The sequence below is a fragment of the Anser cygnoides genome, chromosome 2 (genome assembly GCF_040182565.1).
Source record: "Anser cygnoides isolate HZ-2024a breed goose chromosome 2, Taihu_goose_T2T_genome, whole genome shotgun sequence".
In the NCBI taxonomy this organism is placed as follows: domain Eukaryota; kingdom Metazoa; phylum Chordata; class Aves; order Anseriformes; family Anatidae; genus Anser; species Anser cygnoides.
Window position 1 is genome coordinate 27,766,363 of NC_089874.1, and position 17,849 is coordinate 27,784,211.

Here is a 17,849-nt window from a genome sequence, read left to right on the forward strand (position 1 = left end):
GTGTTTTTAGTGGCTTTTGATTTATGCAGGCATTTTTTTAGTTAAATTTGACAGATAAAGATGATCTACATGGCAAATAATACATGGCTTCTTACTTTACCTTCTTTAGTGCTGATCTCAGACTTCTGTTTTATTCCGTTTTCCAACCTCAAATCATGTGGCTCTCTACCTTCTAGGCTTCTATTTCCAGATCAGTCCCTATGCCACTGTCAAACATTTCAGTGCCAAAATCAACTGTTTCACGTGTGCCGTGTAATGTAGAAGGAATAAGCCCTGAACTGGAAAAAGTATTCATTAAGGAAAACAGTGGAAAAGAAGAGGTATCCAAGGTAAGCTTATATTAATATGCTTATAGTTGTTTTTTCTTTGTAACCTATAAACACGTGAGAAAACTTCCTCATGGCTGAAACTACAAATAATTTTCTTCAAAGACATTGTTTGAAAACCGTTTAAATGTTTTAGGGTTGTTTGCTTTTTTGTCAGTTTTTTAACGGGCTTCTGGCTAAACACAGGTTATTTAGGATGCCCTTCCTGTGAAGAACTTGAAAGTTTTTGTGAGAAATGTAAGTGCTCAAAAACTTAGATACTTTAGGCTACAGTAGTAAGTAGGGACAGAGATTAATTTATTTGCTTCTATTTATTTGTTTTGTTTTTTAAGCAAGACTTAAGTTTCCTGTGCTCTGCTCAGCTTTTTGGTTTTAATACTTTTCTTCCATAAACCAAATGTGAACTGTTTTTACTTCCTTAAAAGACTGTGATCTGTTGTGGGAGATCTCTGTATGGGAAATACATACAATCTAAGGAGCATTGGAATTCTCATTGAAGAGCATTGCAGTGCTTAGATGACACTTAAAATGTGAAATTTAGTTTTACAGCCACTCTTTCCTAAATAACCAATGAAACTTTTCTGCTGTGGGATCAACAACTGCTCTGCTGTTTTTTCTAATCTTCTCTAAATTGTAGGTTCTCTTCTTGTGAATGGTCCTCTAATAGCAATTCAGTGCACAAATCAAGCTATAAAACTTTAATTAGAGGGTTAAGATTCCAAAATCTGGTATTTGTATTTCTTTATTATGGCAGTAAACTTTAAACGCTTTGGAATATTCTTGGCTTCTCCAGAGACTTAGGTGTGTTCTGTTATTAAGAATAAAATACTGTAGTAGTAAATGTTTTATGCTAGGTTGCCTTTCCCAAAGCTGTCTCATCCCAGTTAGAAGGGTCTGTGTTGGAACAGGGAATAAAGGGGAAAAAAGAAATAACTGAAACCAAAACAAAAAGCCCAAATCAAACCTTGTTGCCATCTCCGAAGAGAGTATAAAAAGGTGTATTATAGTGCCACTACTGATGTTGCTATGGCTAGGGTAGTTATCTCTTATGGTTAGAGGACGTTTCATTTATTTATCAGACAAATCATCTTCGTAAATGTTGTCCTTGGGCTTTAACAGCTTATTACTTTGGATGCAGAACTGTCTCGTAAGTTACTGAATGTACTGGCTCTGGTCCAGCCAAACAGTTAAGCACATACTTAAGTGCATTGTTGGATTGAGGCCAGAGGTGCTCAGCAGTTTACGCAACCAAGGCAATAGTGAACCCTTCGTCCAAACATCTAGTTGGGGAGAGTCTTCAGGCACAAAAGAAAGTCATAAATTAAACATTGCCCTTGAAGTCAAGTCCATCTATGTGGGCAGAGGGCTGTTTCCTGTTATATAACTGTTAATTTCTGTCAGATCTATTCTGGTGGGACCTAAAGAGGGACTACTAGTACTGTCTTTGAGCTTATTAGATTTCATTGCTTACTTATGGAAGATCATAATAAGAGTAATTTACTAAATCTTACTGCTGGTGAACTTTCTCCTAATGCAGCAATTTAGCTTCTTTTTTAGCCTGGGGGAGTTGGGGCAGCTGGGTTAAAGGTTAGGAATTACTGAACAAAAGATAAACCATAGGACAACCAAACTTCATTAGTTTCACTGCTGATGAAACAATTTGTTTTTCTTTCAATTTTCTGCCATTCTTTCTAGTTGTAACATTCTATTTTTAAAAAGTGTAACAATCAAAAGCAATTGGTTGCTTTGGGTGATGTGGGAACGATAAACTTTTTAACAGGCTTGTTTTTAAGATTGGTGGGCATCTAGACCTTTTCTGGTTTCTTTTAACCTGTTTCCAAGCTTACTTCCTGTTTCATCAGTGCATGTTTAAAACTTAATTTTAATATGTCAGGAAAGAATTCTTTTTTTGTGGGAAAAGGTACAATTTACTAAAAACATAGAGAAGAATGATTACCTTTATTTTTTAAATGCAGTTCCTTATCTAAAGTTTTATTCAGATTTATATGGTATATGAATAGCTTTCTGATTTCTTCCATTTCTTTTCAATAAACACACTTGGACTTAACAAAACTAAAATGCATTTTGTTTTTAACTTAACTTTTAAAATTTTAGTTTAGTGTTCTTGAACTTTTTTTGTTCACTTATCTATTCAGTATAAATGTGTGAATTTTGGAGCAAACTGTTTCTTAGTTCACCATCTCAAAATGGGACTAGGTGATGCATAGGACAAAAATAAGCTTGTGGTTAAAGTAAACTTAGTTTTATGGACATTACTTGAATTATTTAATTTAGGGCCTAGTTAAAATTGGAAAATAGTGAAACTTTCCTTTCATGTTCACACTTTCCTGCTTAGTCTTTGGATACACAAATTGATTTCATTTATTTTTAGATTTTTTTTATTTTGTAGGGTATGATGTTCCATACTTTGTCTTCCTTTTTGCTGACTTCAATTTTTGTCATCCTACTTCATAAAAAAGTATAAATTGATCTGGAATATATTCTGTCATATCTTTTGCTGACTTAGTTATATTAATTCTTTGGAAACTTCTTTGCCTTTTTTCCTACAGTCTTTTAGTGATAAAAATAATTTTACTTCTAGAAGGGTAATTGTAGAGAGACTAGCCATGTTGTTTTTGTGCTTCACAAAGGTAATGGATGATGCAGTAATGTCATTAGCTTTTTCTTTTAATAATCTAATTGACTATGAAGTTTAGTAATACATGGTCAAAACATTCCAAGCATTTCTTCCTTTTCAGTTTGGCCATATATGTATATATTTTTTCAGATCATCCCGCTTGCTTAGTTAGCTGCAGGCATTTTCATTTTTCTTTCATAAAAACAGAGTTAGAGCCGACATTTTTTTAGTCCCTTTTTAATAGCATCTTTCTCCTCAGGTTTACTAATAAATGTTATTTCATCTTCTAATGCATTTATTCAAAGATCTGGGATATATTTTCCTTCCTGCTTTATAATTTAGTGACTAGCTTTCCAGGAAATTGTAGTTGTGTCCCATTACAAATTGTAAGAGGGAATCAGCTTTCTTGTGTAGTTGTGACTGGTTTTTATTCTTTGTTCTATGGTGATTCCACAATGCAAATGTTGGAGACTTTGGAACAGTAAGATGATGAACTTGTTGTATTTAGAAGCTCCCTGTTACAGAATACATTGTGAAACTAGTGAAACATGCCCTGCGGTTGGAGGCGTACATGTTCATAGGTCTCTTATTAGGAAAAATATTACCTGACCTATCTTTCAAATATACAAAAGAAATTAGAAATGAAGCAGTTCTGACCAAATGTCATGCAATAAATGTTAAACTGATTCATGTGTTTCTTGCTTAATCTCTAATGCCTCTGGAAGTAGGTAGTGAAATGCTTTTTATATACCTATCAGAAAGCTCGGTCCTGTAATAAAGTGATTGTTTCTCTAATTTGAGCAGGTGCAGAGGATCTTTACCTTAATCTTCATATCCTTCATCTGAAAGGTCTTTTCTCCTGTCTCCACGTGTTCCTTGCCAGGAGCAGTCTCTTCAAGATATGTGATGTCTCTTTTGCATTTGCACCTTGTCTAATGCACTGACTGCATTTACGCTAGAAGGCAGAACCACTTTCCCATTTCTCCCTTTGTTCCAGTTTAGAGAATAATTTCTATATCAGAAGCATAGAATACTCTGCTCTGAAGAAGTTGCCTCCCAAATAGATGAAAGGCTTGTGAAGAACAGATTATTTTTAAGGCTCCCACTGGTATATTATATCATAGTAGCATTCCTGATGCTACTATGGAGGGTGGCTTTAAATTTTTCAAGCAGAAATATTGCTGCTGGAAAGAAAAAAGTGATTTTTAACAGTGTATTAAGAAATGCTTGCTGTTGTCAAATCGACAGTTTCCATACCTTTGCAGGGAGTTACGAGGGTAGTATATAGTGATGTCCAAGAACATACTGTCCCATAGTGGTTGACTGGTGTCTTGTCGGAATGCATTTGGCATAAAGTTAGTACATGACTGGACTCTTGCAAAAAAAAACAGTATACAGAATGCAGTAATTTCCAGTTATTTTCCATGCATTGAGCATTATGAAAACTAATAGCAGCTGTACTGAATTAGCTACTCTATTTCTTGTGCTTTAATGTTGTGAGAGCTTCAGTTTTTAGAATAGTTTAGGCATGACTCATGGAAAGTAACTTCAGTATTTTTTATGTTGATCAGGTTTGATTCATAAGTTTTAAAAAGTGGAATAGTATCTAGCTGATATTTTCATGAAGGGTTTTGCTCTCGTCAAAACCTGGATTCAGTATGAAGGGGAAGAAATATACAGAAGCACGATAATCTGAAATACTTGCAGGTGCTTTCTACATGTTAAAAGTTATTCTACTTGGAAAGAGTGATAAATATTTAGCTTTTTCCACTTGTGTGTATTTCTAGAGGCATACTTGAAAATATAGATGACTTTCTATACCTTAAGTTCTAATTCAGTGGAGGCTGAAGTAAGTGACTTGGGATATACTTCCTGACTACATAAGACTATACTGTTTCTACAGGTGTGGAAGAACATCTGTGTTATACTGAAGTCCTTAATTATGTGCTTACTGTTTTTTTCCTGCCTGGAATCCTTGCTTTACCTGTTACGTATAGTGTGTGCACTTAATGAGTAGCTGTTCAATGTTTTTTTCTCCCTGTTAGATGTGTGTCCTAATGATCACTATTAAACCTTGCTTTGAAGTCAGAAATATGAATTTGTTCTTGGGTTTTTGCTTCTATGTAATAGGAGTGTTTCTGAAATGTTGTTCTCTTTTTATCTCACCTGTGTGAGAAGAAAGATGATATCTGCACTTCATGGATGGAGAAACACAAATCTATCAGGCTTCTATAATGCGATTCTTCAGGTAACTCAGGGTACTGCGTATCATTTTAAGACTTTAAAGTGCAGCTCCCGTGGTTTCCTTCTGCATCTGTGAATGAAGACTTTTGCAGACCTGGTCCTATACAGACTGGGCTTCCAGAAAAGATGCCATAAAAGAGAAGGGTAGCTTCAGATGACTTCCTGACATCTCAAAATTTTTGTGGGAGACAGAGATAGAATGCTGTTCTGCATGGCAGTTACCTTTTGGTTATGTTAATTACCAGACTGTTTCCTTTCTACAGCTTCAGTCTTGTTTTCTGCCTCTCTTCTGTGTAACAAATGATAAAATGCTTTAGGTCTATCTTCTGCATTGAATGAGTCATGGCCTGTTGGGGGTGATGGGAAGAGCAACACATAGTCATGTTGTAACGCATATGCAATGTGAGCTGAACTGTTGGAACAGACTACGCAGCCGTGTCCAAACTTCCGAGCACTTGATGTAGCAACTGTAATGTTCTCTTTATAGTGTGTTACTTTGCTTTTAAATGAAATGTGAAATGCTGTTAACTGGAAGGCTCATAAGAAGGAAAGGCTCCTCTGACTTTACTGTGTCTGCCTCTTTGTGTAGTATGTGGTGGTTTTCTGGACAGACTATTGCTGAAGAGAGGAGAATGTGATACTTGGACAATGTACTCTTGTAAAATATTTGGGTTGAATTTTAAGCTCTAGAATGGGCTGTTTCATTTTGGCATGAATGGAGAAGAGGAAAACAAATATTCACTCGACGTGAAAAGGAAAAAGGATTCTTGTAGCTAGAACATTTAATCCGTTCTCTATGGCTTGAATACAGTCCTCACTGAAGTGAAGATAAAACCATTATTTTAAATCTTGGAGGCATTTTTACCCCTTCACTTTTAACTAGAACTCTCATTCTCATTTGATTTTTTTGTTGTTTTTAAAGTAGTTCTATCTTCATGATAAAACTAATTTTCCCACAGGGAGCAAGAATTAGGGTGTACCAACTTACTACAATGAACATGTCTGTGCAGTATGTTGCAGACTAGGACGCAAGATCTCTCTTGCCAGTGCCAACTAGACTGCTGTGAGCAGGCACTGCTTTTGGTTCAAAACAAAGCTGGTGAACCTTATATAAGCTTGAACGTCTTCTGCTTAGTTCTCAATTTATCAGAGGTTGCCTACAAAAGTAAAGGATGAAAAGTACAGGCGTGCTAGAGAATTACTGCCTGCTAGCAAAACTTGGACAGTTTAATTTGTAACAGTAATTCAGTTTGTTATGGGAATAATATGCTGTTGTGTTTGATGTTTTCTGCTTTTTGTTTTATCCAAATGTGGTATCAGGGTACTTTGTTTTTGCTTTATAATAAGTGACCTGTATTGAAAATTGTACTGCTAAGTACAATTAAGTACAAGGTCTATTTGTCGAGCGTGTGCGATGCAAGTTGCTTTCTAAAATATCAGAAAAATGCTAAAAACACTAGCGCGTGTAGATAAATGTTGAAGTGCATTCTATTGTTAACCTCACGTAAGAGGACATAGTTGGCTGGGAACATCTGCATATTATCCCAGCATTGAGCATAATTTATGTAAGTTGTGTCCATTTTACATTGCATTATTTTCTTGCATAAAATTTCTTTCAAACCTGACTTGTTTGCTGTTCTTAAGGCCTTGTCTTGTTGCTTCAGCTGTGAGTGCTGCAGGCTGACGTTGCTTGGGAGTTGGATCTTTTCCCTATAACCTGAATTGCTTGTTTTTCTTGCAGCCTTTGGATATTCCCGATGGTCGAAGGGCCCCGTTACCTGCTCACTATCGTAGTAGTAGTACACGAAGCATTGACACTCAGACTCCATCTGTCCAGGAGCGCAGCAGCAGCTGCAGCAGTCATTCACCATGTGTCTCTCCCTTTTGCCCTCCTGAATCTCAGGATGGGAGTCCTTGCTCAACAGAAGACTTACTCTATGACCGTGATAAAGGTGAGAGTAGAATGGCCTGCCTTTACCTATGGGAGGCATGTGATGTCCTGCTTTTACAACTACCTTCATTTTACTCATTACATCAGTTTTTGTTTTGTTTGATTGTTGTGGAGGGACTGAAGATTTATCTTAAAATTGGTTTTGTTTGTTTACATATCTTTTTCCCTCTTGTTTGTGAAACTTCACAAACATCTTCCATAAATATGTCAGAGGAGCACAGCAAACAGCCTTAACTATTTATGAAGATTCTAATGTGAAGAATTCAGACTGTAACATGCTTCTGTTTAAAAAAGGTTTCAAGAAGGTTTGTGTATGTAGGATTGTGATGTATGCTCATCATGGGTGAGTTACTTGCTGATCAAAACAGTGATGAATTTTTGGACTGCTTTAAAAGTACTCTGCTTCTGAACTCATCCCACTTGAAGCTATTTGGTGAAGAACTCGAATACGAGTTTGAATAATCTGATGGAGAGTGATTATCTGTCATAACCCAAAATTTCTGAATAATTTGTGTTTATATGTCAATATTCTGCATTTTTTCTAAGTCTGTAGAAAGTAGTTTAGTATTGTAGAGGGAGTAAATTGGAGTTCCAGTAATTAAGGGTTAATTTACAGGCAGGACACAGTATGAAAATAGAAGCACTAGTGTGAAAAGACTGATTTTGGACAATTCTGTTTACTAATGAAATGACTGGGCTTCTGGTTGGCTGGACTTGAATCTTTTATCAACTACAAATATGGCCCTCTGTTTGGAGGGATGCATTTGGAAGAAATGTGGAAGCTAAGAGTATATTTCACATGAGATGAAAACTAAGATTTTGATTTGGCAAAGATTTCCTAATGAGCTAAAGGCAGCAGTGTTTTGATCTTATGAGTAAGATTGAAGCTTTACTTGTAAATATTCTGTTTTAATCATTCTTCAAGTAATTTTAATTCTATGTGATCTAAAAGCAATAAGGTTGGGGCAGGAGAAAATACACTTTTTCTTTGTTTCCGAAAAGTATTGCTTTCCTCTCTTAGATTTAAAAGTAAATAGTAGAAAGCAAATCCACCAGCCCAAATCCTGCACTGGGGGTGTGTGTGTGTAAGTTAACCACATGAAAGTAAAAGTCTTAGCACAGCATAATAGGTGGCCATGTTCCAAAAATAACATGGATATCATCTCCCCCCACCACATACTACTTTCTTTTCTTAGAGTATTTGTGTGAGTTGCAATTTGTCAAGACTGAATCACGATATAGATATCCACTAAAGTACTGGCAGACAAGGAAATGTCTTGACAGGTAATTTGTTCGTATATGTTCTGAAAACATGTATGCTAAAAAGCAAGGAAATGGAAAGAATCATTCCTTTTACAGTTAGTACTTAATTTCGTTATCACAGTAACTGGAAACTTTTGGTGATTTTTATTGGTAGTAGGAAGTAAAGACAGTTTGAAATATTGCATTTAACTTAATGATTTTCAAGGGTTTTATCTTCCATCTAGGATGTTCTGAACAACTCATTGGAGTAAAATTTATTGTTGAACTTCACAAGGAGAAGATATTTGTGGGTTTCGATCTTGAGACTGGCTTTAATGTTCGGTTTGTATTAAAAGGCTGTTTTAGTAGTGGTATATAGGTGATTGTGATAAACGAGCAGTTTTGTAGACTTTTACATAATTGCATTTTTAAATTAAAGATTTAAGATACCACATTCATGAAAAATAAAATCTTGAGTTGCTCATTGCAACTTTGTTCTTTATGGGCAAGATAGAAACTAGAAAAACATGTAGCAATTTCTCAAGAAAATGTAACTTGTTCAGAGGTGGTAAAAGTGCATTGGTAACCAGATAGGTGCCATTTACGCTCAGATCATTGAGGTCACACAGGCTGGTGGTTCTGAATAGGAATGTTATCAAAATAGAATAAAATACAAATGACAGATATAAATTATCAAATTATAAATGAGGAGTATAGGTAGAAATTATAAAGAAATTGTGAAATTTGAGAGAAAGTTTCTTAACATCTGTTACTGATGTGAACTAATTTTTTAAAAACTCAATTTTTTTGCACATTCATTTTAAAGTGATGCTGGAATACAACTTCTGTAAGTTTTCTACAAGACCTTTCAAGTTTTGAAAAATGTATTTCTACATATAACCGAGCGTAGACATTTTAAACCCAATGTTTTCTGTTACTTTTCTCAAGTTGGAGTTTTATGTTCCTTTTCTACTGGAATAACTTAGATTTACCATTAAAATTACCAGTTTTATAAATGCTCCTGAGTGTTTCTGAATAGGAAATGAAGGTTAGTAGTTTGAGACACATAAGCAGTGCAAGGAGCCAGCACTCGTACAGACACAGCACTGCTTTACATTTCTAAAGCATCTTTTATTTCTTGTGCAAAGCTGTGCTTTGGCCTGAGGCCCTCACAGCTGCTCTTTGGACTGTATCAGCTGTTTGGTTTACTTTTCTGCAAGGATCTGCTAAATCTATTGAATTTTTCAAAGGAATGTGAATGCTAAATTTCAGAAAAGGATCACAACCCTGGTCCAAATAAGAGTAGTGGTACTAAATAGTATAAATCGAGCAGAGAAGGAAGGGTGGGAAGGTATTTTCATGGCACTTGACTTTTATGATTTTGTTTTTGAATATCAGCCTACTGCAAGGTAAGTGTAATGCCTTGCTGCATTAAAGCTACCAGTTTCAGTAGATCTGTTTTATGGTACTCTGCTCCTTGAGACTAAAATTTTAGAGTGCCATGTAGCATACTTAGTAACTGTGACAGAGGTGAAGTTCAAAGCCATCCTAACATACAAGATGAAATGATTTTTTTGTATGAGAATAGTGTAACCTGTTTTTCAGGGATTTTGATTTAGGTGCTTCTGCGTAGGATTGTGTATACCTGCTATTGCTAGCGGGCTGTAACAAGCAATGTGCTCATGAAGATGCTATCTTTTGGACTGGAGATATTTTTTTTAACTTCTGGGCATCTGATTCATAGTTTTTAAAATGAAAATTGTATGAGAAGTCTTTGGGCAGTCTTTAAAAAAAAAAAGCCATTTTTGAGCTGGAAAATCCTTTTGAACCTATCAGACCAAATCCCAAGGTTCACTGACAGTTCCTTGTTTCATTTGTGTCACTCAAAATAAATTGTTCCACGGGTTCTCTTAATCTTTCTTTTTTGTTATTATAATATATGCAAGCTAAAGTTGTGGTGTTAAATATTTTGGTTAAAATATTTAGTGTTTGCAATCTTAAACATTTTCTAGATAATAACCTGTCCATTTTAAATACTTATATTCAGAAATTTTGTATAATAAGGCTCCATATTGTCTTCAGCATGGTTATGGTAACAAAGCTTGCTTTAAAGGTTACATCTGTTAATCTTCAATCATTGTCATCATAATGAAATTTGATTAGTTTGTTGAAATATGCCAGCAGAGCACACCCTACTGGTGGGAGCCTGGAAGATGCAGATGACAGTTTGTGCATTACAGCTGCTGAGAAAGTAAAAAAATAAAACCATGTGTAAATAGAATTGTTTGAGAATTGCATTCGCAGTGTCGTTAAGGATTAATGATGTTACAGTTCAGCACTTAAGACCTTACAGGATACACACCTACGGACTGGCTTAAGCCTCAGACTTCCTCTTATCTCTTCAGCTAATGATCTGTTCTTCTCAGGACCCTTCCATTCTAACTCTGTTGCTGTACATGTAGAGCTAACACTAAGCTTATATGTTTTGGCCTCCTAGTAACCGCATGTATTTATCAAATGTTAGTGTGATGTGTTTGGTCGAAATTAAAAGCTAAGAATTCAGTAAGCTTTAGAAGCTCAGGGAGGCAAAGGGAGGAACAGATGAGTTAAATTATATTGTATATTTTTTCCATGTTTAACAGCTGTCCTGTATAGAAAGTTTCAGCCAAACAGGGCTAAATAAACCAAAAACATTATTGAAAACTGTACTGGCTAGACAACACACTGAATCTTCCAAGAACTGACTTAACTTTGAATGCAGTTTGATTCTTTCCTTGGATGTACTTCCACAGTTTTCCAGTATTCACTGTAATGAACAGTAGCTCATTTTACATTTCAGAGTTCTTAAATAGAAACTTGGATCTTCAAATTTAAATATTAGAAAAAGGAAACAAACTGTCTGGGTTCTGTTAATGATTTCTGTGTTTGCAGTGAGCTGTGTGGGCCAACAGTGGATAGATTCCAAAAGACCATCGTGTGCTCAGCTTGACAAATATCTTTATTGTCTCTAGGCTTTTTCTGCCTTCATACAGTTAACACCTAAAATTCTGTAAATAACAAGTCTGTGTTCACTATACAGCAGGAAAGAGCAGAATAATCAATATACTACAGAGGTCCACTTCAACCATTTTCTCATACCTTTTGTAGTAAAAAAAAAAAAAAAGGATGTGGGACATCTGAGTTGATTTGTCTTGTAAAGGAAGGTAAAGGAAGCACTGGTATTTCAAAACCTCTAATGATAAACCTCTGATGATCAGCCTCTATATTTGAGTCATGCTTATACAAGTGTTTATGTAGTTACTGTTTACAGGCTCTTAAATAAAACCTTAAAATGCTTCAGTGAATCTGGATTATAATGCTTGAAGCTTTGGTTGGTTTTCCACTCTTGCCAGAAAGGCACACGTGAACAGCAGCAGAATAAACAAAGGTATCTGAGATAAAAATGCTAGGGTACCCCAGTCTGGTGGAAAGACTTGAAAGGAGCTAAAGCAGGAGCTGTTAGCTCTCTCCAAGTTACATTTACTTGTAAGTTGGTGGTTCCTTTCCAATCTTGCCTTTTCAACTCATTTTAATTGTAAACCCAAGCACAGAATATGGAGCTACTAATATTAGCCTGAGATAGCTGTTGCTTTTTTAAATATGTAGAAGCCACTGCAGAAAGCTAAGTTTCTGTAATTATTTTTGTACATACTTTGCCTTAATGCATTGAATGTTCTGTTTTCAAGATGAAGGGAAGGGTGGTTCACTTTCTGTTTAAAGTGAACCCTTTTGTGGTCTTAGTTTGTCAAACTTTTGTTCTTCTGACACTAACAGAGTTGAGTCTTATCTCAGATTTGCCAAGAAATACAACAAAGTCTGCCTGCTGTGGAGCCTGTCTTGTGTCCTAGATGCTCGTGTCTTCAGTTTGAAGTGTGTCTAGTAATCATCTGTAAAACATACACAGGCAGCTAGAGTCATGAAGAATACCTAGATCATATAGTTAGTAGTGATGAGAGAATTGAATTATGAAAGTTTTTACTTTGGATACTAAAACAACTAAATTGTGAACCCAATAAGGTAGAACATTGTAATGATGAGATATCAGTACCTGTATTTCAAATGTGCTTTGTTTCTTTGCAAATTCTGAGCTGTTCATGAGACTGAGGTCAATGTTCCCGTGAAGAATTGTTTTAACATAAGATATGCTGTATACACACGCTTTCAATAACTTTGTTTATACAGTGAGAAGGCATATTATCATTACCACTCATAATTCTTCTGCATGTATTATGCATATTACCTTGTTCATTTGTTTTTTGAATTACATAATAAAGAGTTTGTTTCCAGGATCACAGCTCTGCTTTGTTCCAGTTGCAGAGTTCTGGATGAAAATACTCTCCTGTTATGTGTTGTTTGTTATATGATAGATTATTGCTGCACTGAAACTTTTATTCAGAAGAAATGTGCTATACAAGGGTGTTAGAAGTAGTCTGCAATAAAGGAAGCATTGTGGTAGAAGCAAACCAGCATAGTGGCTAAATTGTGAAAAAAGGCATCTTGTTTGGAAATCGAATTTAATTAAAAAGCACTCTCAATCTCTAGTAATATAACTGCTTTAAATTTTCAGACAGTGGGAGTAGCTCACCGTTGCCCAAGTATGCCTCATCTCCCAAACCAAACAACAGCTACATGTTCAAACGAGAGCCCCCAGAGGGATGTGAGCGAGTGAAGGTCTTTGAGGAAATGTCGTAAGTAATGCCTTTTATATCAGCTGGTATCTGCAAAGCAGTAAACCTGTTTACTGAGCCTATTCAACTGCAGATGAATAAACTATTCCAGCTGATGGGTTTTTCAGGAGCAAACTATTCTTAGAGTTTATACAGAAGAGAAGTTGAAGTGTTCACGTTGGTTTGAAGAAGAAATGGAGTCTTTTATGCTTAAACTCTTTTTGTGCATTTATAAAAGGCAGCAAAAATCCAAGCAGAAAAGATAAGGTACATTTAATTTCCTAAGCATTTATAAACCTCTTTCCATATATTTTTATGAACTTTGTAAATATTTGTGGCTTAAAACAACAACTCTCCTTATTTTTTATCAATTCAAACATAGGTTACATTTTGATATGTATAAAACACACAAAATGGAGTGAAACCTATGTGAAGTGTTGGTAGGCGGTATATTTAATGGCATAGACTTTGCTCAACAGCAAAACTATTGAGCAAGAAGTCAAATTAAACTCTTGGATATCATGTCTTTTTCCCTAGACTCAGCAGTATTTGAGCACATGCTGTTGAGCTTGCATGCGTAGCTCCTGTGGATGAAAGCATTAAGGAAGGGATAGTTCTTGCTCTTAATAGCATTCATTGCCTGCTGGATGGTGAAGGAGCAATGTTGGGTTGTGGAGGAAGCCTCCAAAGAAATCACAGAATGTGGGAGAGGAGAGGTCTATTTCATGGAGTTTCTCAAAGGGCTTTAACATGGCTACGTGTGTGGTTGCTGCAGTGTTATTATTAAAGAAGGATTTGTGTCATTCTAAATTACTGTGGCATTTTTTTCATGTGCATATGTAGTGCAGATTTTTTTTCTTGCTGGAAGTTGCATGTTTATCCAGTAATGTTCAAGTCATTTTTGTGACGGCACTATTTTTCATGCTGTGGATCAGTTAGCTGACTACCAATATGGAAGATGTTTGCCCCTCTGTCCAATTAATCCCATTCCTTGTCATTCACATTTTAGCAACTTGTAGAACCACAAAGTTTGTGACACACAAAACCGCCTTCGTTGGCCAGGTATATAATCTTTTTTCTTGTTGTAGGTCTCGTCAGCCTGTCTCAACCCCTCTCTTTTCATGTCCTGACAAAAACAAGGTTAACTTCATCCCAACCGGATCAGCTTTCTGTCCTGTAAAACTTCTGGGCCCCCTACTTCCAGCTTCAGACCTGACGCTGAAGAACTCTCCTAACTCCGGTCAAAGCACAGCTTTGAGTACCCTGACTGTTGAGCAGCTTTCGTCTCGGGTCTCTTTCTCATCTCTGTCAGATGACACCAGCACAATGGACTCTACAGAGGTCTCGGTACAGCAACCATCCCAGCAGCAGCAGCCGCTTTTGCAAGAAATTCAGACTGAAGAGCATTCCTCTCCTCAGAGCTACGCATTAATCTAGACCAAGGTGGAGCAGGCCTCTGCCCCAAAGCAAGGATTGAGGAGATAACAGTTCAGATACGTCTGCATGAGGTGGCAACCTTTCAGAACAAAACAGAATACTTAGCAGCATTTGAAAAAATATCTCAACGCTGTTCTTGGCAGGGACAGAATTCATATTCAGCATTTTTTGTGAGAAAGCAGTAATGCCTGCAAAATCCATATATCATTAAGCGTTTTAAGTGGAGACTATGCATTTCATAGTATGTTTGACCAGATTAGTACTGTGTCCTGTGTTCTGTTTCAAATTCTACAGTATAAATAAGCTCTATATATATAAAAAAAAGTTGCCTGTCTGAATAGAAAATGTCTTGCTGTGTTGTGTCCTATGGAAAATACTGTACTTCAGGATTATGTTTACAATTGATCCAGGTGTTTGTTTCTAACTTCTGTAATACACACAATGCAAAAAAAAAATGGCCACAACAGTTGCACAGTGCCCACCCTATGGCCTAGCTTCAGGTACTTCTCTCGAAGTGTAAACTCAGGTAACTTGGAATGTATATCATATTGGGATATAAAATATTTTACAGCTACAAAGCTAAAGAGGGAACATCACTCTTTTGCCTTTCCTTATTTTATGCATTAATATTTCCTCATTACATTCCACTTTCTTGGAATAAGTGCATTCAGCTCCAGGTGAATGATGACCCTGGACATGGGTGAACATGAGGAGAACCAGCAAATCTGTGATGTATATCACTTTGTCATGTGCTTACAAGTAAAAACAACTGTTGCATTTACCGTCATTTCAATATATGTAAAATGTGGCATTTAAAGGTTTCAGGTGTTGCTCAGTTAATGACTGTTAAACTGTTGCAAATAAAGTGTTCAGTACTAGGCTGTACATGAGAAACATTCCACATTATGTGTGAGAGGATTTTGAAAGACAAGAATGTTTTTGTTCAAGGATAGAAATTCTTTCAGGTTTCACAGGGGGGCGATGGGGATTTCCTCTCATGTTTTTGTTGGCAGTTAAGGATGTGAAATGCTACTGTTACCGTCTAAAAGTCAAATTAATGTTTAGTTTCTCTTTTGGAAATGTTCATTCATTTGCTGGTTGGAACTAGGTTTTCAGATTTTTGTCAAGCAGTGTTAGATGAGCAGCATTTTATTTATATAGTGAGTAATTGTGTTTGGATTGAAGTCCAAAAGTAGCAAGTGGGTGTTTTAAGAGGGGTGGGGAAAACAATAGTTTTAAGTTTGTGTTACGTAATCAAAGCTTCTCCCATAACTTTTGCTTACTTAAGTTGTGTGTGTAAAAGTGTGTTTTTCTCCCCTCAAGTATGAATAAAAAAATCCTGGTGAAATAATCCTGGTTTTGCAGGCTGGACGCTTTCTCAAAATAGTACATGGCAAGAACAGTTTAGTAGTGCTCTTCTGTTGTACCAGAACAAGAGCACTGCTTTCAGAGATAATTTCCTGTGATACAAAGAGGACCCCAAAGGCAAAATAAACTTGATGTTCTTGCTCCATTGCTTTCAGCTCAGTGGAACTACATTTATGCTGTCTGCTCCTAAGAGAATAAGGCTCACCTTTTCCAGGAATTGAGGAGATTAGTAGCCTGCAGCTACCAAGCATTTAAACTTGCTCCATTATTCTTTTTTTTCCTCTTTTGAAGGTGAGATTGGAGGGGGTGAGAGTGAACCACCAATAAGTGCTCACTAAATACATGCTTTCTTTGGAGATAATGCATGGTTTCCTTTTTATTACAGAGGTTTTGTTAATGCTATCTTACAAGGTGGAATTTGCAGCCTGTAAAAGTCACTTTTTTTGGCTCCCCTTGCAGAAAACATAAGGAGAGAGAGGTCTGTCTCTAACCATTTTCATGTGAAAAACCTGCTTGAAACACAACAGCCATCTTTTAAACCCTACTAATCTCAGGCCTAGGTGAAAACACTATATTTTATAGATTGAAGATAAAGGGGAGAAAATACTCATGATGTAAGTATCAATTCCTTTTAATATTTTTCCTTCTAGATTAACATTGCAGTATGATGACCTTATGCTCAATCGTAGTCTCAGTTGTTGGTGTTAGGTTACCAGGGGATACGATGATGAGTTTTTAGATCAGTGATGAACTCTGTACAATAATTGCAATGCCATTACGTGTTCTTTTTATTTTTTTCCATGAGAAACTAAATATTAATTAAATTGCACATTTGTTCTTAGCAGATTTGAAGGTTTTGAACCAAATGTGTTAAAGCTAATGCTTTGCCATGTAAATTTCCCAGCAGTTGTTTATCTCAATTGTATTCTACATCCAGCTGTAGAAATTTGTCAAATATTGTTTAAAGTTTTGTACATAGTTGTACTGTTATTTCTAGCCACTGTGCTGAACAGTATTCAAGTTATCACACAATATTGCTTTACACAAGGAAGTGTGTGGCTTTTGTTTTGTATTTTTTTGGTATAGAAGTTCCTGTGTCTTATTTAAATAAAAATTATAGTTAAAAAACAAACGTGTGGGGGGGGAGACACAAAAGCAGTGGTTCATTTATTTGTTTTGGAAACTATGTATGAAACCCCATAGAATGAGATTAAAGTTTAATATCGTTCCAAATTTGCATCTAGAATAGTGTCAACTATCTATCTTTATGACCAGTGTGCCATGTCTTACCTATTTTTTCCAAAAACATTACATTCTAAGGAGGAAAGAATATCTAAAAAAAAAAATCTAAATAGTTAAATATGCTAAAAATAGCATATTTGATAATGAGCTTTTTCTTTCCTCAGAACATGGAAAAAACCAGGCATTATTGGAAACTGCATCCACTGCTGTGTTTGTGGTAGGGCTAATTTCAAGTTATCTGTTAACTTATGAAAGCCATTAGATGTTTCACTATGTGAAACTAAACTAAAACCTTAAAGGATGTGGTATAAATCTACTGACAGTCTTGGTTTCATGTTGTTTTGTATGAGTCAAATGATTGTCATTTGACTTGCAAAATAATTCTTTCCAGATGAGGAGGGGGGAGGAGGGAGGAAAAAAAAGAATAGTATTTAAATACATGTAAATCCTCCAGAGTTGGTGTTTACTGAAAAGCACTATGGCAATAACCAGTAAGCATGGTTTAATGCTTGTTATCAGAGTCAAAATTTAGGTTTTCAGCATCCCAGTGATTACAAGGTTTATGTATGACTGTGTTAAAAACATTAACTGAAACTTAAGTGCTGAAAGGCTGGAGCTTCAAAGGCTGTAGTATCCTACCCTGCTCTGAAAATGGTTGATGCACATCACTCATTTTATCATAAGCTTATATGGCT

The 17,849-nt window shown here is 36.0% G+C and overlaps 1 protein-coding gene across 4 annotated transcripts in view; it reads left to right on the forward strand.

Annotated features, from left to right (window-relative positions):
* GLCCI1 (glucocorticoid induced 1) overlaps positions 1-17,149 on the forward strand; it is a 55,986-nt gene extending 38,837 nt beyond the window's left edge. For 2 of the 4 annotated variants that reach the window (XM_066991759.1, XM_048075433.2), the window contains exons 5-8: positions 177-329; positions 6,950-7,160; positions 13,008-13,128; positions 14,196-17,149. In XM_066991759.1, coding sequence (XP_066847860.1) covers positions 177-329; positions 6,950-7,160; positions 13,008-13,128; positions 14,196-14,544 — 834 coding nt within the window. In that variant the 3' untranslated portion in view covers positions 14,545-17,149. The remainder of the gene's footprint in view (positions 1-176; positions 330-6,949; positions 7,161-13,007; positions 13,129-14,195) is intronic. The other 2 variants (XM_066991760.1, XM_066991761.1) reach the window with 1 other exon arrangement.
* The last annotated feature ends 700 nt before the right edge of the window (positions 17,150-17,849 follow it).